Source organism: Physeter macrocephalus, chromosome 9 (assembly GCF_002837175.3).
Source record: "Physeter macrocephalus isolate SW-GA chromosome 9, ASM283717v5, whole genome shotgun sequence".
Lineage (NCBI taxonomy): Eukaryota > Metazoa > Chordata > Mammalia > Artiodactyla > Physeteridae > Physeter > Physeter macrocephalus.
This window is the reverse complement of record NC_041222.1, coordinates 74,475,542-74,493,803: the sequence shown is the minus strand read 5'-3', so window position 1 is coordinate 74,493,803 and position 18,262 is coordinate 74,475,542. Positions and strand designations below refer to the sequence as shown.

At 38.4% G+C, this 18,262-nt stretch overlaps 1 protein-coding gene across 4 annotated transcripts in view; it reads left to right on the top strand.

Annotated features, from left to right (window-relative positions):
* Positions 1-18,262, top strand: part of KIF24 (kinesin family member 24) — a 62,834-nt gene that overhangs the window by 10,380 nt on the left and 34,192 nt on the right. For 2 of the 4 annotated variants that reach the window (XM_055087246.1, XM_007100735.4), the window contains exons 2-4: positions 9,973-10,620; positions 12,239-12,346; positions 13,676-13,865. In XM_055087246.1, coding sequence (XP_054943221.1) covers positions 9,998-10,620; positions 12,239-12,346; positions 13,676-13,865 — 921 coding nt within the window. In that variant the 5' untranslated portion in view covers positions 9,973-9,997. Of the gene's footprint in view, positions 1-9,648; positions 9,685-9,972; positions 10,621-12,238; positions 12,347-13,675; positions 13,866-18,262 lie in introns of those variants that run through there. The other 2 variants (XM_028494062.1, XM_007100737.4) reach the window with 2 other exon arrangements.

Here is an 18,262-nt window from a genome sequence, read left to right as displayed (position 1 = left end):
GGTAGAGTTACATAGTTTAGGTAGATGAATGGAAAATTTGAGGGGACATGTTAAGTAGTTGGATCTTATCCACATCCTGGAATGTGAATAAACTTCCTTAATTGTGTATAAAGTTGCATGTATTCCCCTTCCAGTTTATCTTCTCTGCCACCAGGATAAGAAAGTTTGAATTTCTGCCAACTGGATTTCTTCCAAGACTCTATTTCTGATTGTTACCCCAACAGCTGAGACCTAGCAGTCTCTGGGTTTGTCACAAAGGAGCACTCTGCATACCAGTGGCATTGAATGTGAGTGGGCCCTACATGTAAAACCCTGCCCATCTGGCCTCCATTGGATTTTGCTGATTTGCAGGGCATTTTCCAGGTGGTGGCAGCTGTGAAAGATTCCATGCTGCAGCACAGATCTGCAGGAGACAGCCACTCTGTTGAGCAGGGTAGATAGAGGGCCTGTTAGGGGGGCTGGCAAGGAGCTGTCTTTGCAGCTACTTTTGAAGGAGGCAGCATGGAATAGTGCAAAGAACATGAGACTAGCCATGAGAAGACCTAAGTTTGAATCTTAGAACTGTCACTTGAGAGCTGTGTTACCTTGGGCAGGCAACTCACTGATTTGTTCCAGTCTTTCTCCTCCTAAGTAAAATGAGGGCGTGATATGTGTATTATGGTTGAATCTCATAATCACTATGCTAAGTAAAAGAACCCAGATACAAAAAGGAATATATTATATAATTCCATTTATATAAACTTTTAGAAAAACAAACATATATAATGGCACATCATACAGATCAGCGGTTGCCTAGGGCCAGGGGCAGGGGGAAGGATGGAATGCAAAGAGGCGTGAGGAATCTTTTAAGGATGATGGAAATATTCTGTATTTTAATTGTGGTGGTGATTTCACAGGTGTATTCAACTGTCAAAACGCATGGATTTGTACCCTATTGTGCACACACACCCAAAAGGGGATCTTGAAGCTATTTCAGGGCTTAATAAGAAAGAATTGAGGGAATTCCCTGGTGGTCCAGTGGTTAGGACTTAGCGCTGCCACTGCAGGGGACATGGGTTCGATCCCTGGTCAGGGAACTAAGATCCTGCATGCTATGTGGCGCGGCCAAAAAAAGAAAGAAAGAAAAAATTGAAATAGATTTGGATTATTTACCATTTGTACAGGAGGGGAGAGAAGCAGCATGGATTGGTATTTGTGTTTTGTATTTGTAGGCTGCATATTTACCCTTTCTGCTCTAGGTTACCCAGTAAAGTTATAGCTAATATAATAGGAATTCTCCAACACTAAACAAAATCAACAATCATCCATCTTGACCTCTAACTCTTCTTTTACCCCTTTGTCATTTTTATCTGAATTTTTATGAACTAGTAATAGTAGGGGACTTTTGAAATCAGACAGATTTCTTAAAATATTTGAAATACTTAATTTACTAAAGATTTTTATCTATATTCCATTGTCCGGTCATTCCACTTCTTAGTGGTTATTATATCCTATCACCTTTATGTTGAGGAACTCTATTGACATCCTTATAGTCACAGTGCGACAAAGATGTCAATGGTAAATGCTTAACTCCAGTATGTAAGGAGGGCTGCAAGAAATAAAATGGAAATGACTTGCCCTCCTCAGCCCCCCAAATTCTCATCCTGTATTCTATTAATGATTGTAAATGCCTCAATGTCCTTCTTAATAAAGCCTTCCAGAAGCCACAACTAATTGTTTGGGGTTGACATTGAAGTCAGAGCTTGATCTAGAAAGACTATTCAGTAACTCAAATATGAAGTGAGTAGTGACTTTCCTGGATTTGCTACTTGTGGCTGTATAGCGTTATTCCAGATCTCCAAAGAGAAGAGAAGGGCCGGTGTGGTTGTGCTTATTCTATCCCTTCTTTCCCTAATGCCCAGGCCCTCTCTGCTTAAGACTTGCCAAGGGGCTTCCCTGGTGGCGCAGTAGTTGCGCGTCCGCCTGCCGATGCAGGGGAACGGGGTTCGCGCCCTGGTCTGGGAGGATCCCGCATGCCGCGGAGCGGCTGGGCGCGTGAGCCATGGTCGCTGGGCCTGCGCGTCTGGAGCCTGTGCTCCTCAGCGGGAGAGGCCACGGCGGAGAGAGGCCCGCATACCACAAAAAAAAAAAAAAAAAAAAAGACTTGCCAGGAATACGTAACCTTTAGCTGGATGTGGGACAAAGGGCAGCTACTTCTAAAACAGAGATACGTGTTTCTTGGGAGAAAGCTGATTTTAGGTTTTGGCCGGGAAATATACAAGATGAAGCTCTCAAAGACTAAGGTAATTGATAGAAACACATGAAACATGTAAAATCCATGAGTTAATAATGAATTTGAACGTGCCTCGCCCCCTCAAAAAAGGAACGGGGTTCGCGCCCTGGTCTGGGAGGATCCCGCATGCCGCGGAGCGGCTGGGCGCGTGAGCCATGGTCGCTGGGCCTGCGCGTCTGGAGCCTGTGCTCCTCAGCGGGAGAGGCCACGGCGGAGAGAGGCCCGCATACCACAAAAAAAAAAAAAAAAAAAAAGACTTGCCAGGAATACGTAACCTTTAGCTGGATGTGGGACAAAGGGCAGCTACTTCTAAAACAGAGATACGTGTTTCTTGGGAGAAAGCTGATTTTAGGTTTTGGCCGGGAAATATACAAGATGAAGCTCTCAAAGACTAAGGTAATTGATAGAAACACATGAAACATGTAAAATCCATGAGTTAATAATGAATTTGAACGTGCCTCGCCCCCTCAAAAAAAAGCAAAAGCAAAACCCCCAAAGAACTCATTGGACACCATCCAAAATAACTAGGGCACTACTACTACTTAACTCTGAAAATTAGAAATTAAAAGAAAGAATATTTTTATGCCCGCCTTCATGTGCAAACTCTACTTTGGATAATCAAATAGCCCGAGTTGTTGACAGAAAGTTTTTCTTTATAGGAAAATTCCACAAAGAATGATAGATTCAGAAAATCACCATTTTGCAACCCCAGTGAAATAATTGAGTCAGGTAGCGATCAACAGAGGATGAAACCATTGGATTGATTGGTTGATGAGAGAACTTTACAATGAAGGAAATCAGTCTGCAATTTGCAGACATTTGTATATATTCTGATGTGATGTATTATGAAGCACATTGTAACACCTATGAAGTATTTTTGCCCCAATGTGGAACTTGATTCTAATATAGGGTTGCCAGATTAAGCCAACACAAAACAGGACACTTAACCACTGCGCCACCAGGGAAGCCCCAACAGGGTTTTTAAAATAGAATTCTGGTATAACCAGACTAAATAAAATAGTTTATGTAAAGTACTTAAGCATAGCGCTTGGCATAAAATAAAACTTAGTAAATTTTAGTGTCATCAGATCATCAAGGTAGTATGACCATCAGCTGAAATAATGGGATTGGCCTTGTTATATAAAATGTTTTTTTTTAACAGGGTATTTATTTATTTTTATTTATTTATTTTTGGCTGTGTTGGGTCTTTGTTGCTGTGCATGGGCTTTCTCTAGTTGCAGTGAGCTTGCAGTGTGAGGGCTTCTCATTGCGGTGGCTTCTCCTGTTGTGGAGCATGGGCTCTAGGCATGCTGGCTTCAGTAGTTGCGGCACATGGGCTCTAGGACACACGGGCTTTGTTGCTTCACAGCATGTGTGATCTTCCCGGACCAGGGATCGAACCCATGTCCCCTGCACTGGCAGGCGGATTCTTAACTACTGCACCACAAGGGAAATCCCTATATAAAATGTTTCTTTGACCTATATGAAGTATTCAGGGTGATATTGGTAAAGACATTGTATATATTAGGCTCTTCTTGGTTGTAAGGACCCTGAGATTGTGTCCATTACCTTGGGTGATGGGTCTTGTAGAGAGTTAGAAAACAGAAAAAATGGCTCCATAGCCACATAAGCAGGCTTAATGGAGTCTTCTTTTTTTTTTGATGTGGACCATTTTTAAAGTCTTTATTGAATTTGTTACAATATTTCTTCTGTTTTATGTTTTGGTTTTTTGGCCATGAGGCATGTGGGATTTTAGCTCCCCGAGCAGGGATCAAACCCACACCCCCTGCATTGGAAGGTGAAGTCTTAACCACAGGACCACCACGGAAGTCCCTTAATGGAGTCTTTTAATCACTTAGTTGCCTTAGGTAAAAAGTAGAAATGGTAGAACCTTTTGTCCTGTGTCCTATCTAAGCAGATTCTGTTCATTTGACAAATATTTGTTGCTAGCACAGTGCTAGGCTGGGTGGGATCGTATTCCTTTTCTCTTTAAGAATTCTCACTATAGGGCTTCCCTGGTGGCGCAGTGGTTGAGAGTCCGCCTGCCGATGCAGGGAACACGGGTTCGTGCCCCGGTCCGCGATGATCCCACATGCCGCGGAGAGGCTGGGCCCGTGAGCCATGGCCGCTGAGCCTGCGCGTCCGAAGCCTGTGCTCCGCAACGGGAGAAGCCACAACAGTGAGAGGCTCGCGTACCACAAAAAAAAAAGAATTCTCACTATAGTATAAGGCAGAGCCACCTTATCGTCTCTGGAACAAGGCTGGCAATAAATTAAAAAATAAAAAATATGAGTCTGTAATAAATACCCTGTAAGTTTTACAATTAAAACACTATAGCTGGAAGAGAGAATTCACATCTCCCTGGGGTAATTCATCTATTCAGCAAACATTATAATAGTGTGGATTGTTTTTTTTGTTTGTTTGTTTTTTTTAATTAATTTTTTTTTTTTTTTTGCGGTATGCGGGCCTCTCACTGTTGTGGCCTCTCCCGTTGCGGAGCACAGGCTCCGGAAGCGCAGGCTCAGCGGCCATGGCTCACGGGCCCAGCCGCTCTGCGGCATGTGGGATCTTCGCGGACCGGGGCACGAACCCGTGTCCCCTGCATCGGCAGGCGGATTCTCAACCACTGCGCCACCAGGGAAGCCCATGTGTGGATTGTTTTTAATAGCTATAGCAAACAGGTATGAAAATGCTTAAATTAAATAGAAAACTAGATTTCAGTATAGTTATGAGTACACTGTTAAATACAGTGTAAAAATAGTGCACTTAAAAAAAAGGCTGGCAGGTGGGTGGGGAGATGGACGAAACAGGTGAAAGGGACTGAGAGATACAGACCTCTGGTTATATAATAAAGTAGTCATGGGGATATAGTATACAGCGTAAGGAATATGGTCAATAATATTGCAATAACTTTGGGGATAGATGGTTACTGGACTTACAGTAATCTTTTCATAACTTATGCAAATGTCAAATCGTTAGGTCATACACTTGAAACTAATATAATATTGTACATCAACCATATATTTTTTTAAAAAAGCTAGAGGGAAAAACACCAAAATAGTAACAAGTAGTTGTATCAGATCAATTTGGGGAGATTGGGAAGAAGGGAAGTAGATAAAATTAAAAATATATTTTTTAAAATCAGTAATATAGTTACATAGTTTCCAATTTACAAAACAGCTCTTCTAGGTCCTGCTCTGGGTGATGGAGACAGCAGTGAAATAGAAATAACAATAGGAAAGGTAATAATAACTACCACATTTATTGGCATACAGTAGTCTCCTTCCCATGCTTACCCTCCACCAACTAGTCCCCCCACACCAGTATTATTACTTTCTTGTTCATCCTGTCAAAGATATTTTATGCCTGATAAGCGAATATATAGATCTATTATAGATCTATTATCTCTTTCTCTTTAACAAATGATACCTTTACTATACAAACTGTTCTGTACCTTGTTTTAGTTGCTTAATATATTGTAGAGCTTTCTTTCTCTTCAGTAATATTTTGAGAGTTTATTCTTTGTAGTTGCTACATAGTATTACATTTAATGGAGTACCATAATTTATTTAACCAGTCTCTATTCCATTTCTTTGCTATTATATAAAGTGCAGCAATGAATAATTTTGTACCTATGTCATTTTGTACTTGTACGTGGTATCTATAGGAATGTTCCTAGAAGTGGAATTGCTGGGTTAGTGTATTTGCATTTGTAATTTTGATAGATATATCAATGCAGTACAATCATAATCACCTGGGGAAACCTTTTCAGTGTTCTTATGCCTGCTCCCCCTCAAGATCTGGGAGGGGTTTTTTGTTTTGTTTTCTTATGGATCTGGGATGGGCTCAGGTATCTATATTTTTTAAAGTTCCTGGAGTGATTCCGATGATTATCCCAGAAGAAGAGAGGGGCTGGACCTTTGTGAAATGAAATGTGGTACAAAGAAGCATATCTAATTTAAAAAAAATTTTATTGGAGTATAGTTGATTTACAATGTTGTGTTAGTTTCTACTGTACAGCAAAGTGAATCAGTTATACATACACATATATCCACTTTTTTTTAGATTCTTTTCCCATATAGGTCATTACAGAGTATTGACTAGAGTTCCCTGTGCTATACAGTAGGTCCTTATTAGTTATCTATTTTATATATAGGAAGCATATCCAATTTTAAAACAAAAGAACATAGGCTAACTATAGGGCTCAGAAAGGTACTATGCTGCCAATTTATGTAGAATCATGCTGTTGGCTGCTTTAATCTGCATGTCCAGATTACTGATAACTCCGGTATCTTCCCCTCACATGATATTATGGGATATCCAAGCCTCACAATATAAATATGTTGGTCTTGAAGGTACTGATTAAGGGATGCAATAGAAGCCTTGATTATCAGAGTTGGATTGGGAAATGTTGGGTATGTCGCTGAGGGAATAAGTATGTGAAATACAGGATCTTGTACAGCCTGTGGAAATTGAGAAGTCTGCATAGCACTTAACCTCTTCCCCTGGGTTAGGCTGAGCCAAGTAGGGAATATAACTTTTTAGAAATAACTTAAAACACACCAAAACATTGAAGGCTTATTCTTTTCTAGGTTCTGGGTGAGTAGTAGTAATACAGTAATAGTAATACAGAAATAACAATCTCAGTAGTGATAGCTACCAACACTTATGTACCACGTACATACTGGGCATTATTGCTGATTAATACTTGCATTATTACAAGTATTTTCTCATTGAATCCTAACCCTAGAAACTGTGGGGACTATTGTATTTCCATTTTACAGTTGAGAAAAATGAGTTTCAGAGATGTTAAATAAGTAACTTGCTGAAGGTCACACATTTATCTATTTTATAGGATTGTTTAGAGGTTAACAAAATGCTTAGAACAGTGCTTGGTACATAATAAATGCTCAGTACATACCAGCTGCTATTATTGTTATTACTGAAGCACAGTGTAAATACCAGTTGTCCCTTGCTAGGGCATGCCTCACAGAAGAAAAATGTAAATAGGGTTTTTCCAAGGAAAGACGGATATTCCAGGTAGAAGACACTGTAGTAAAGGGATTGATTGGTGGCCTGGTTTAACTACTGCGTAGGGTGTTTGGTGGTAAAATGGTAGAAGAGGCTGAGATAAGAAAGAAGGCTTTACGGGGGTGAAGGGAAGCAATTGAGCTCTCTTGAAAGAATGGACATGGCTTATTTTAGTAGGCAGATGGAGTTGGGAACATTTCAGGCAAAGATACAGCATTTAAAAAGGCAGAGAAGCTGTCAGTGTTGCAGTTACCTACTGCTGTGTAGTAAACTACTCCAAAACTTAGTGGCTTGAAACAATTACTGTTTTATTTGTTCACAGTTCTAGTCTCACCTGGGACCGTCATATGGCTGCAGTCATCTGGTGGCACCACTGGGGCTAAATAGTCTCAGATGGCTTCTCTAATATGTCTGGCTTTGAATATGGCTGTTGGCTGGGTTTCTTCACATGACGGCAGAAGAGTCCCTAGAGAACAGTAGAAGCTGCAAGGGCTCTTGAGGACTAGGCATGGAAGTCACATAGTGTCATTTCCACCACATTCTGTTGGCCAAAACATGTCACAAAGCCAGCCTAGATGCAACAGGAGAAATAAATTCCATCTCTTGATGGAAGGACCTGCAAAGAATTTTTTGTGACTTTTTTTTTTTAATCTGCCACAAATGGAAAAGGGCAGGATGAGTTTAGAATGTGTTACTTATTAGCCCCTTTGGCCTTTTCTTTAGCCTAAGTAGCATTTCCTCCAACGTTTATTACACAGGGTCCTTTTTTTTTTAAAAAAAATTATTTATTTATTTGGTTGCGTGGGGTCTTAGTTAGGCAGGCGGGCTCCTTAGTTGTGGCTTGCGGGCTCCTTAGTTGCAGCACATGGATTCCTTAGTTGTCGAATGTGAACTCTTCATTGCGGCAGGCATGTGGGATCTAGTTCCTTGACCAGGGATCGAACCTGGGCCCCCTGCATTGGGAGTGTGGAGTCTTACCCACTGTGCCACCAGGGAAGTCCCAACACAAAGTCCTTGAATCATCACTTTTACCTGGCCCTGACCTCTTTCTCTGTTTCTCTTAGAGTGAAGATAAAATATAAATTAAAATGAAAAACAAAAAAGCTTTATCAAGAACTAATAGAATTTTGAAAATTCTGAATTATTATTATTTTTAAAAAATATATAAATTTATTTATTTATTCAATTTTGACCACATTGGGTCTTTGTTGCTGCGCGCGGGCTTTCTTTAGTTGCGGCTAGGAGAGGCTACTCTTCCTTGCGGTGCACGGGCTTCTCATTGCAGTGGCTTCTCTTGTTGCAGAGCACGGGCTCTAGGCGCGCAGGCTTCTGTAGTTGTGGCTGGTGGGCTCTAGAGCACAGGCTCAGTAGTTGTGGCACATGGGCTTAGTTGCTCCGTGGCATGTGGGATCTTCCCGGATCAGGGCTCAAACCCGTTTCCCCTGCATTGGCAGGCAGATTCTCAATCACTGCGCCACCAGGGAAGCCCCCCAAAATTCTGAATTATTTTTAAAAAATTTTAAAGGGAAAATGTAGTTTACTTACTTTTGAATATTCTCTTTTACTTGAACTTGATTAACAATGATTAACTGTTTGTTAACAGTGATTAACAGTGATTAACTCCTCAGGGAGTTCTCCAGGATTTTAATAATAGACCAGGATTATGTGTTATTACCACATCATTTGTTAGTATTTAATTAAATAGCTTGGTGTTAAATTTTTAAAGCATTTTAATGTATAACCATTTAAAATCTTGACCATAGTATTAATTTCCTAGGTAAATTCTTTTTTTTAATTAATTAATTAATTAATTTGGTTGCACTGGGTCTTAGTTGTGGCTGGTGGGCTCCTTAGTTGTAGCATGCGAAACTTTTAGTTGTGGCATGCATGTGGGATCTAGTTCCCTGACCAGGGATCAAACCCAGGTCCCCTGCATTGGGAGCACAGTCTTAACCACCGTGCCACCAGGGAAGTCCCCCAGGTGAATTCTTTTATTTATGTTCTGTATAGGTAGACATCTACAACCAGCTACCTTTTAGAATAATCTGAAATCCTGAATTAGTAGGTTCTAAATTAATGATGTTTTTACCTCTTTATTCAACTAACTTCTGCCAATACTCAGCAAACACAAATGTGATTTCCTCTGAGTTATATTCATTTATGATCCTCTGTGGTCCACTATTTAATTCTGCTTTCCATTCTGAAAGAGCTCTTAACCTTTGTTCATTAATCATGGGAAACAGTTGTGCAACATGCCTTGACATTAACTTGAACATCTAAAATTAGTCCTGTAACAATCAGCAGTTGGGAACAAGGTTTTAGTAGTTTGTGGTATATGTTAAGTAGACATTGTAAGGTTGGAAGGAACTCCCTAGAAATAAGTAAGTGACTTGTGTTATGTGTGTGTGCATGTACCTGTGTGTATACACAATTGAAAGTCTCTTTTTATTAAGCAGATGGACAAATTACATCTGTTACTACAAATGCATTATACGCATCTTTATGCACTATGCTATTTAATCATTTTAGAAGAAAAATATATTTATTGAAAACCTGGTATGCTAGAATGGATTTTTCTGCATGTTTCTTTTGTGGTTTTCATTTTTTAAAGGAATAATTGTATTATATGTACTATATTTCAAGTGAATGAATTTTTTTTTTCTCTTCAGAGTTTATAGAAATCCATTCACAAAAATGACATCCTGGTTATATGAATGTCTTTGTGAAGCTGAACTAGCACAGTATTATCCTCATTTTACTGCCCTTGGCCTTCAGAAAATAGATGAATTAGCCAATGTTACAATGAAGGACTACTCCAAATTGGGAGTCCATGACATGAACGACCGCAAACGTCTCTTCCAACTTATCAAAATCATTAAGATTATGCAGGAAGAAGATAAAGCAGTCAGTAGCCCAGAGTATCCTCTACAGACAAGCAGTCTGTACGTCAAGCCTCAGAAATCTAGATCTGGCCCTCGAAGGCAACTGCATTTTGATTCTCCTGCTGACAACAAAGACAGAACTACCAGCAACAATCAGTTTGAATTGTGCGATTTATCACATTTATCTGCAAGTGAACAGAAGTCTAGTTACCTAAAAGTACTGGAGCATTTGATACCAGATGATTCCCAGTACTGTACAAAAACAAGAATTCTGAATGCCACAGCTGCTGATTCCTACCTACAAGAAGAAACTAACACTTCACTCTTTTCATCAAATCACTTTTCTCCAATACAGGGAGATTGTGATATTCCCGTTATGCAAAAAGTCTCTCATGTTTCAGGGTATAACTATGGAATCCCTCATTCCTATATCAGGTAATAACTTATTTTTTTCTTTTTTAATTTTGGAGGGAGGGTAGCCTTAGGCAAGGGCAGTCTTCTCCATGACCAGAGGAGACCAGCTATTCTGTATTTACAGAAAATGATAGTGAACAGCTTCTGCGGTGATAATGGAAGTAACTTGATAGGGGGAAATTAATGAAGAATTTGGACTTTCCAGCTGGGAGATGATATTGTTCATGTGCATCAAGCAGCTGCTACTTACCAGGGTCTGCTATTATTCCTATAGCAGACATATTTTTATTATTATAGTGTAACATGATACATCTAATGCATCCATGAAGGTAAAATATCAATAGTTAACTAGAGGTTAACTAGTTAACCTCTGCAGTGAAAAAAAAAATTACACAATCCACAGGATTTTTTTTTAAGGCTATCAAATTCACTTCAGCCAGGAGGCATGAAGCTTAGTTAAAAACAGCTGTTTAATTCGACTAGTTGACTTAAATAAGTCTTTGGAGCAATTGATTTACCTGCACATATTGAAATATGGTCCTGATTTTGAGTGCTTTCTACAATTCCAGCCCTGGAAGGACAGATGATTTTGGTCATTTCAAAGAGTAAGACACTTTTGATGGAGTTTAGAGTTTGGTTGTCAGAGTGACAGTGCTTCAAGTTAGAATTTGAAATAAGGTCCCTAAAAGGTGAAATATCAAGTAATACCTAATACCAACCTTGGTATATGATAGAAAATACATTCTTTTAAAAATAATGTGTATTGTTTGTTTTGTTATTTTAAAAGTTATAGATGGTGAGTTGTGGAGAAATAAAATACATTCTTAAGCCACTTTTTTTTAAAAAAAATAAAGGCTATTATTCATACCTTAAAACAAAGTATTTACATCTGGTCTTATATTGGCTAAGGTTTCAGAGGATTTCATAACCAACTAGTTCTTTTATTCTAAAAAAATAGAAGACCCAATTTTAAAGGTAAAAATGCCTTTAGTAATTTGAAATATGTAAGTGAATTCTATAGTGTTTTTGGAAGAAAAAAAAATTTTTTTTTTTTGGTTTGGTTTAGCAAAGCACAGAGCATATAGTACTGTTTTCTTCTTTCAGTTGTGAAAGGACTAGATTGTTCTATGATCATCAATGCCAGGATTGTTGCTGTCCTATTGGTTAGCTCAGTGGTGAAAGAACAAATAGTTTCTTGAATGTTAGTCTTTTATTGAACAACACATAAAAATCTAAATTGGAATTATTTATAAATAGAATAAAGATGTGACTTTGCATTATTTATTTAGATAGAATGGATATTTTAGTTTAAATATTGCTGTTTTATTTATTTGGCAAATATAAAGTACCACCTCTGCTTGCCCTGATCCTAGATATAAAGATAATTAGGATATCTGGAGACTCTCAGACTCTTAGGGGGCAGGGTAAGTGGGAAGACAGGCAACCATATAGTGAGATAAGTGCTCTCACAGAGGTTTGTACGTGGCAAACCCAGAACGAAAGCTATTCAATTGAGCTTTCTCACTTTATATCATTATTATCATACTCTTCCCATTCCTTATTATATTAGAGAAATGGAGGTAAGAAAGTACATTTTCCCCAGTAATTCTCAATATTGTCTTCTCACCCAAACCCCAAGTAGGAGCCAGAGTTTCAGAACCCTGAGAAACTCCCTCACCAACTTAAGGCTTCCTATTAGTGAGTCATCCCTGTCCAAAGAGCATTCTCTTTGGATACCTCAAATCAGGTAAGTTCAAAATAAATTACTGGACTCAGTAATTAATAAAAGTCTAAGGCGTTTAGATAACTGGCTGCCCTGACTTATTTAAGATCTTGAACAGACCTAACTCTAGATGTATTAACTCTGCATGTCAGACAGATATATTTTATTTCTTCTAGGGAAGGTTGAGCAGTAAAACCAGAGCGTTTTAGAATACATTAAAACTTTGTGTTTTTTTCCTGGGGAATTCCTTGGCGGTCCAGTGGTTAGGACTCAGCGTTTTCACTGCTGGCCCGGAGTTCAGTCCTGGTTGGGGAACTAAGATCCGCAAGCCATGCAGCATGGCCAAAAAAGAAAAAAAATTGTTCTTTTCTTATAAAAAAAAATCTAAATATGCAAAAGAAGAGAAAATAGAACAGTGAGCCCCCACATGCCCATCATTCATTTCCAATGATTGTCAAGATTTTGCCACACTTACTGTCAAAATGATACATTTTTTTAGACGTCTACTCTACATTGGTTAAAAAAAACAAAACGTGCTTCAAAGGGCTTGAGTAGTCTTTTTTTTTTTAATTGACGTATAATTGCTTTATAATGTTGTGTTAGTTTCTGCTGTACAATGAAGTGAATCAGCTGTATGTATACCTATATCCCCTCCCTCTTGGACCTCCCTCCCTCCCACCCCCCCATCCCACCCCTCAAGGTCATCACAGAGCACTGAGCTGAGCTTCCTGTGCTTCACGGCATGTCCCTAACCCAAGGAATATTGCCTCAATATCCTGGATGTTAAGGTTGATGAGTTCACTGAAGTCAGCCAGAGAAGAAATGTATCTGAATAGAAAGATGAATTAGTGGTGAATTAGCACCAGTCATAAAATTGTCCTGGGAAGAGGAAATATAGGATCATGTTCTAACAAATAAATATATATCAGGGTAGGCAAAAAGAGGATGCAAGAAAACAAGACAAAGGGAGTGCCAGATATACCTGGGAGAAACGGGGGGAAAAATACATTGAAACCTACCACCAAATTCAAGGTATTTAATAAACCCAGGTAGGAGAAAGAAAAGAAATTAGATTGAATGGTCCAGAAAACAATAAATGTACAATAATAACTGGATTGAAAGGAAGCAAGAAACCTGCTTTTGGGTGGGGTGGAGTAGAGAGGGAGATAGAAGTAATCAGAAGGATTTATAGCAAATAAAAGAACTCAGTGTCAACACTTCAGTGTGTAACATATTGTGTGTATATGTGTGTATGCGTGTATTACACCTAATATATAACAAAATGTACTGATACTTTGACCTCTTAAGTAGTTTTATCGTATTATTAAAAATTAAAGCCCACTTATATATCAGCCAGAACACCTCAGAGAAAGAGAATCCTTGGACTGAGATGGAGAAAATCAGAGTTTGTGTTCGAAAACGCCCTCTGGGCATGAGGGAGGTACGTCGTGGAGAAATTAATATTATTACTGTAGAAGACAAAGAAACTCTACTTGTTCATGAGAAGAAAGAAGCAGTTGACCTCACACAATATATTCTGCAGGTATGATGCTTTCCTTCTATGTTTGGAACTAACATTATCAAGTGTCAATTTTTTGTTTTTTGTTTGAGTAGCAGTACAAATTCTAAAATCCAGTTTTGGGTTTGGGTGTTGGAATTCATTCCTGATGTGACATTTCATTAATCATTGATAAACCTTAGCCTTCATTTTAAAAAAAATATAGTGCAGTGGGGGATACAAAAACGTACCTCCTCCACTCTTGTGCAATAGAGTTGCATCATACAGTCACTTAACATGCTTTATGTGAACTTAATTACACATATTCAGTTAGAAAAGAACGAATGAGGGAATAAAAAGAGTTTAAATAATGAACTGGTGGTAAGCAGGGCCAGTCACTGAGCGTATGCACCAGAGCGACTATGAGATGGTCACACAGTCTCAGTTCTCTCCTGTCTCTCACAGTGTGAACTTCTCATTCTGCTGAGTGCGAGTCTGGAGTTTAATGATGGAGGGTATATTTTTGAGCAAAAAGACCCCAGATTGCCAGCCAACTGCTTATTTTGATTCTCACTTGTATTTGGGCCTAGGCTTAATTTGGTGGAAATTGGTCTCCTGAACAGGCCACTTTGTACAAGGTAGATTGCAGTGAGTAAATATAACCTAGGGATGTGATTTTACATTGAACATATAAGGGGTTAAATAAAACACTGTAGTTCAAACACATTAAAAAATGTTCACTCCCTGCCAGAATGATCATGATGAGTCCAAGGACAAAGGGTTTGATACTGAAAGGAATTTATTCCTAGCTGATAGGTACCCTTGCAATAATTCCTTCAGTCTCTTATAAAAGCAGCAAACCCCACAGATGGAAGATACCATAATTTAGGTACTCTTAAAATTATGAAGCAATTATGAATAATCTTAAACAGGGGATAATCCACCAGATGTTAAGATTTGGGAATTCAGAGTTTCTCTTATCTGAATCTGCCTCCCTGCATGTTCATATTATGTTCATTCTATTCTCTCTCTTGCTTCAAAACCCAGTGACTGGGAGTTCCTTGGTGGTCTAGTGGTTAGGATTTGGTGTTTTTCACTGCCGTGGCCTGGGTTCATTCCCTGGTCAGGGAACTGAGATCCTGCAAGCCACGTGGTGCAAAAAAACAAAACCCAGTGACAGGTAGAAAGAAAAAAAAAGTGGTGAGTAATCTGGTGTGCAAGCAATTCACCTTAGTCAGCTGAGATATTACTCTACTGGAATAAATCCTTTAACACTGAAGTCAAATTGTTAATACTGTCCCCTCTTTAACACGTGCATTGTTCTTTTTTTTCTTTACTTACCAAAATTGGCTTTCACAGTAACATTCAAAGCAATCTACTGTGTCTCTCTATGGGCACTAAATTACTAGGCCACTGTATAACCAGCCCAGTCACTTTAACAGCCTTATTGATTGCTGGTCAATGCACAGTCTATTAGGTTTAGGTGGGAGGTATTTATATTGAAGATGGTCCAAATGACCAATTAGTTGTAATACTATCTAGTTCCATGGCTACTTATAGCCATGGAAATAGCCCTATCCAATCACCATCTACCCAAGACTGCCTTAATGATGGTTCTGTCACAGTAATTCCCTCAAGGAGGCATCATCTTATCTTTTGTATTTTTCCATTATCCCAAAAACACAATAACCTTACTTCTTTGTCATTGCCATTGGTCAATACTTATTGAATACCCATAGTTTCCTTAGCACTTTCTCTGCTATTTGAACTTTGGACCTTCGCTCTCATAGGTCAAAGTCCTTACCTGTCAATGCTTATAATATATGTGTTGAGAGGCCTTTTTTCTCCCCCTTTTTCTTAAGTAGAAAGAAGAAAAGGGAGGTTCATAGCAAACATAGCAAATAAATATTGATACTAGATTCTTTGGGTTTTATTTTTAAACTTATTCAGGAATTCAAATAGGTTTATGTGTCCTTTAATTAAACATCTTACCCTTTCATATCTTCTTTCGTTACTTATGTGATCATATACATATAGTGTGCTGTCCTACTTACCATTAAATTTTAGGATAACATAATAAGTGAAAAAACAAGGAGACATATCTGTATGTGTTACATTCCAATTTCTTAAAGAAAAATATATAGAGAGAAAAAAAAGATGGTACTGAAATATATCAAAGTCAATAGTGGCCATCTCTAATGGTAGTAAGATTTACAGATAATTTGATTTCCTTATCTGTTGTTATCCATGTTTAAAATCTTTTTATGCAATCAGCAGTGTTGCTCTTATAAAAAAAAAAGTAAGAACTTTTGAATAGGATAGATTTACTTATTTCAAAATCAAAACGGTATGCAATGAAGAGTGTCTCTTAATCCCATTTCCTCCTTGAAGACAACCAGTATTACTTAAGTGTATTTTTCCAGAGATATTCTATAAAGACACTTATAATTTTTTAAAAAACGTCTTTAAAAAATAAACTATGCAACTCTGATCATATCAAAGCTAAAGTGAATTTTTTTTTTTTTTTGGCCACGCTGCACTGCTTGCAGGATCTCAATTCCCTGACCAGGGATTGAACCCAGGCCACGGCAGTGAAAGTCCAAATCCTAACCAGTAGGCCACCAGGGAACTGCCTAAGGTGAATGTTAATCCAACTTCATTGATAAAATATGATCAAATGAAAGCATATGTGATGCACATTAATTATAATAGTAATCTTGTATGTTCACATATCTTTCATGAAAGATTCATACAAAATTATTGGGAAAATCAGTACTTAAATCCTATTGGAAGGAAAGATACTAATTCCTTTAGTCAATACATGCTTTCAAAGGTATTTACCCAAGGGCACTTATAGAAAGAGAAGAATAGCCATATACTCATGAAATGAAAGAAAACCCCCCAAAAGTGTATATCCACATTTACTTCTGTTCATTTTTTTATTTTCCTGAGAAATGCTAAAAATGCTTTTGACTTCATACTTAACTATAAAAACCTACAGTGATATTTGAGCAAAGAATGGATTTGTCTCCTTGCTTAAAGACCAGTTATGAGTTAGGTATAAATCATGTCCATTAAAGTCAGATTTTAGAAATATATTTTACTCTTTATTATTGCCATTTTCAAGCTTAATCAAAAGTATAATGAACCCCCATCTACCTATGACCGAGCTAAAACAGTGAGAAACGTTTAACTGTTCTTAAAATCAGTCATATTTTTCAGAGCACTAAATGTTCACAGATCTCTTTATCATGCTGCACAGATTCATTTTTTTTCTCAATTCCTAACTTTTGGAGATTTTTTTTTTCTTTCTTTTTTTTGATCATGCCGTGCGGCTTGCGGGTTCTTAGTTCCCTGACCGGGGATTGAACCCATGCCCCCTGCAGTAGAAGCGTGGAGTCCTAGCCACTGGACCTCCAGAAAATTCCCTGGAGATTTTTTCTAATTGATAAATTTGACTTTGTGGACCCAGTTTCTTTCAGATGACCTAACAAATTTCCATTCTAATGTAATGTAATGGTACATGAAACAGAATTGAACTTGGGGTATGGTGACCCACGATAAGTTGGCTCAAGTCCACTTTTCCAGACTTGCCCATAAAATTTTTTCTTAACTGAATATTTAGAGCAGGCCCAGAAGGTAGCAGAAGATAGGGCCTCATCTCTCATTCATTATGTGTAGACTGCCATTATGATGCTACAGTCAGACTTGAAATTATTAGGATTTCTTACTCAGATATAGTGGGCTGCCAACATAGTGAGCCTCTAAATTATGGAAATTATTACGGCTGCTGAAGTAATGCTTTCCAGACCCAATTTAATGGGATTTCCTATCTCTCCTCTTTCAGATTACAATGGTTTTTCATTTGGGAGTCATCTTGGACTCCTTTCTCTCCCCAGCTATCACAACCAGTCATTGCCAAATTTCTTATGCATCCATTTCCTTTTTATTTCCATTGTCATTGTCTAATTTAGACCCTTCTTACCCTCACCACTGAATTACTAGTGTTCCTGTTTCCAATCCATTCACAGTATGAAGCCAGATTAGTCTTCCAATAAAATGGCTCAGGTCATCCCTCTCCTTTGCACAGTTTTTGTCTTTCCACTTTTACTGAATTAAATATAAGCATTCTACCCCTTACCTTAAGGCTGGTGTCCCAAGACCCCTACAACATAGTCCTAACTCATTATTCTCACCTTCTATTTCACTTTTCTACCTGCCAAGATTCTATATGTCAAACACATTGAATCCTCCCTGTCCCCTAAAGATTCTTTGTGCTTTCCTGCTTTGACTCTTTGCTCATGTTTCCCCCGTGCCCAGAATATCTTCCCTGCCTCAGTCCCTACCTCTTAAATACCTCTTCTTCCCCCATGGCCCATTTTTAGTACAAGCTTTTTCAGAATGTCTTTCCCAATCAGAGAGATTATGTTTTTCTTTTGAAT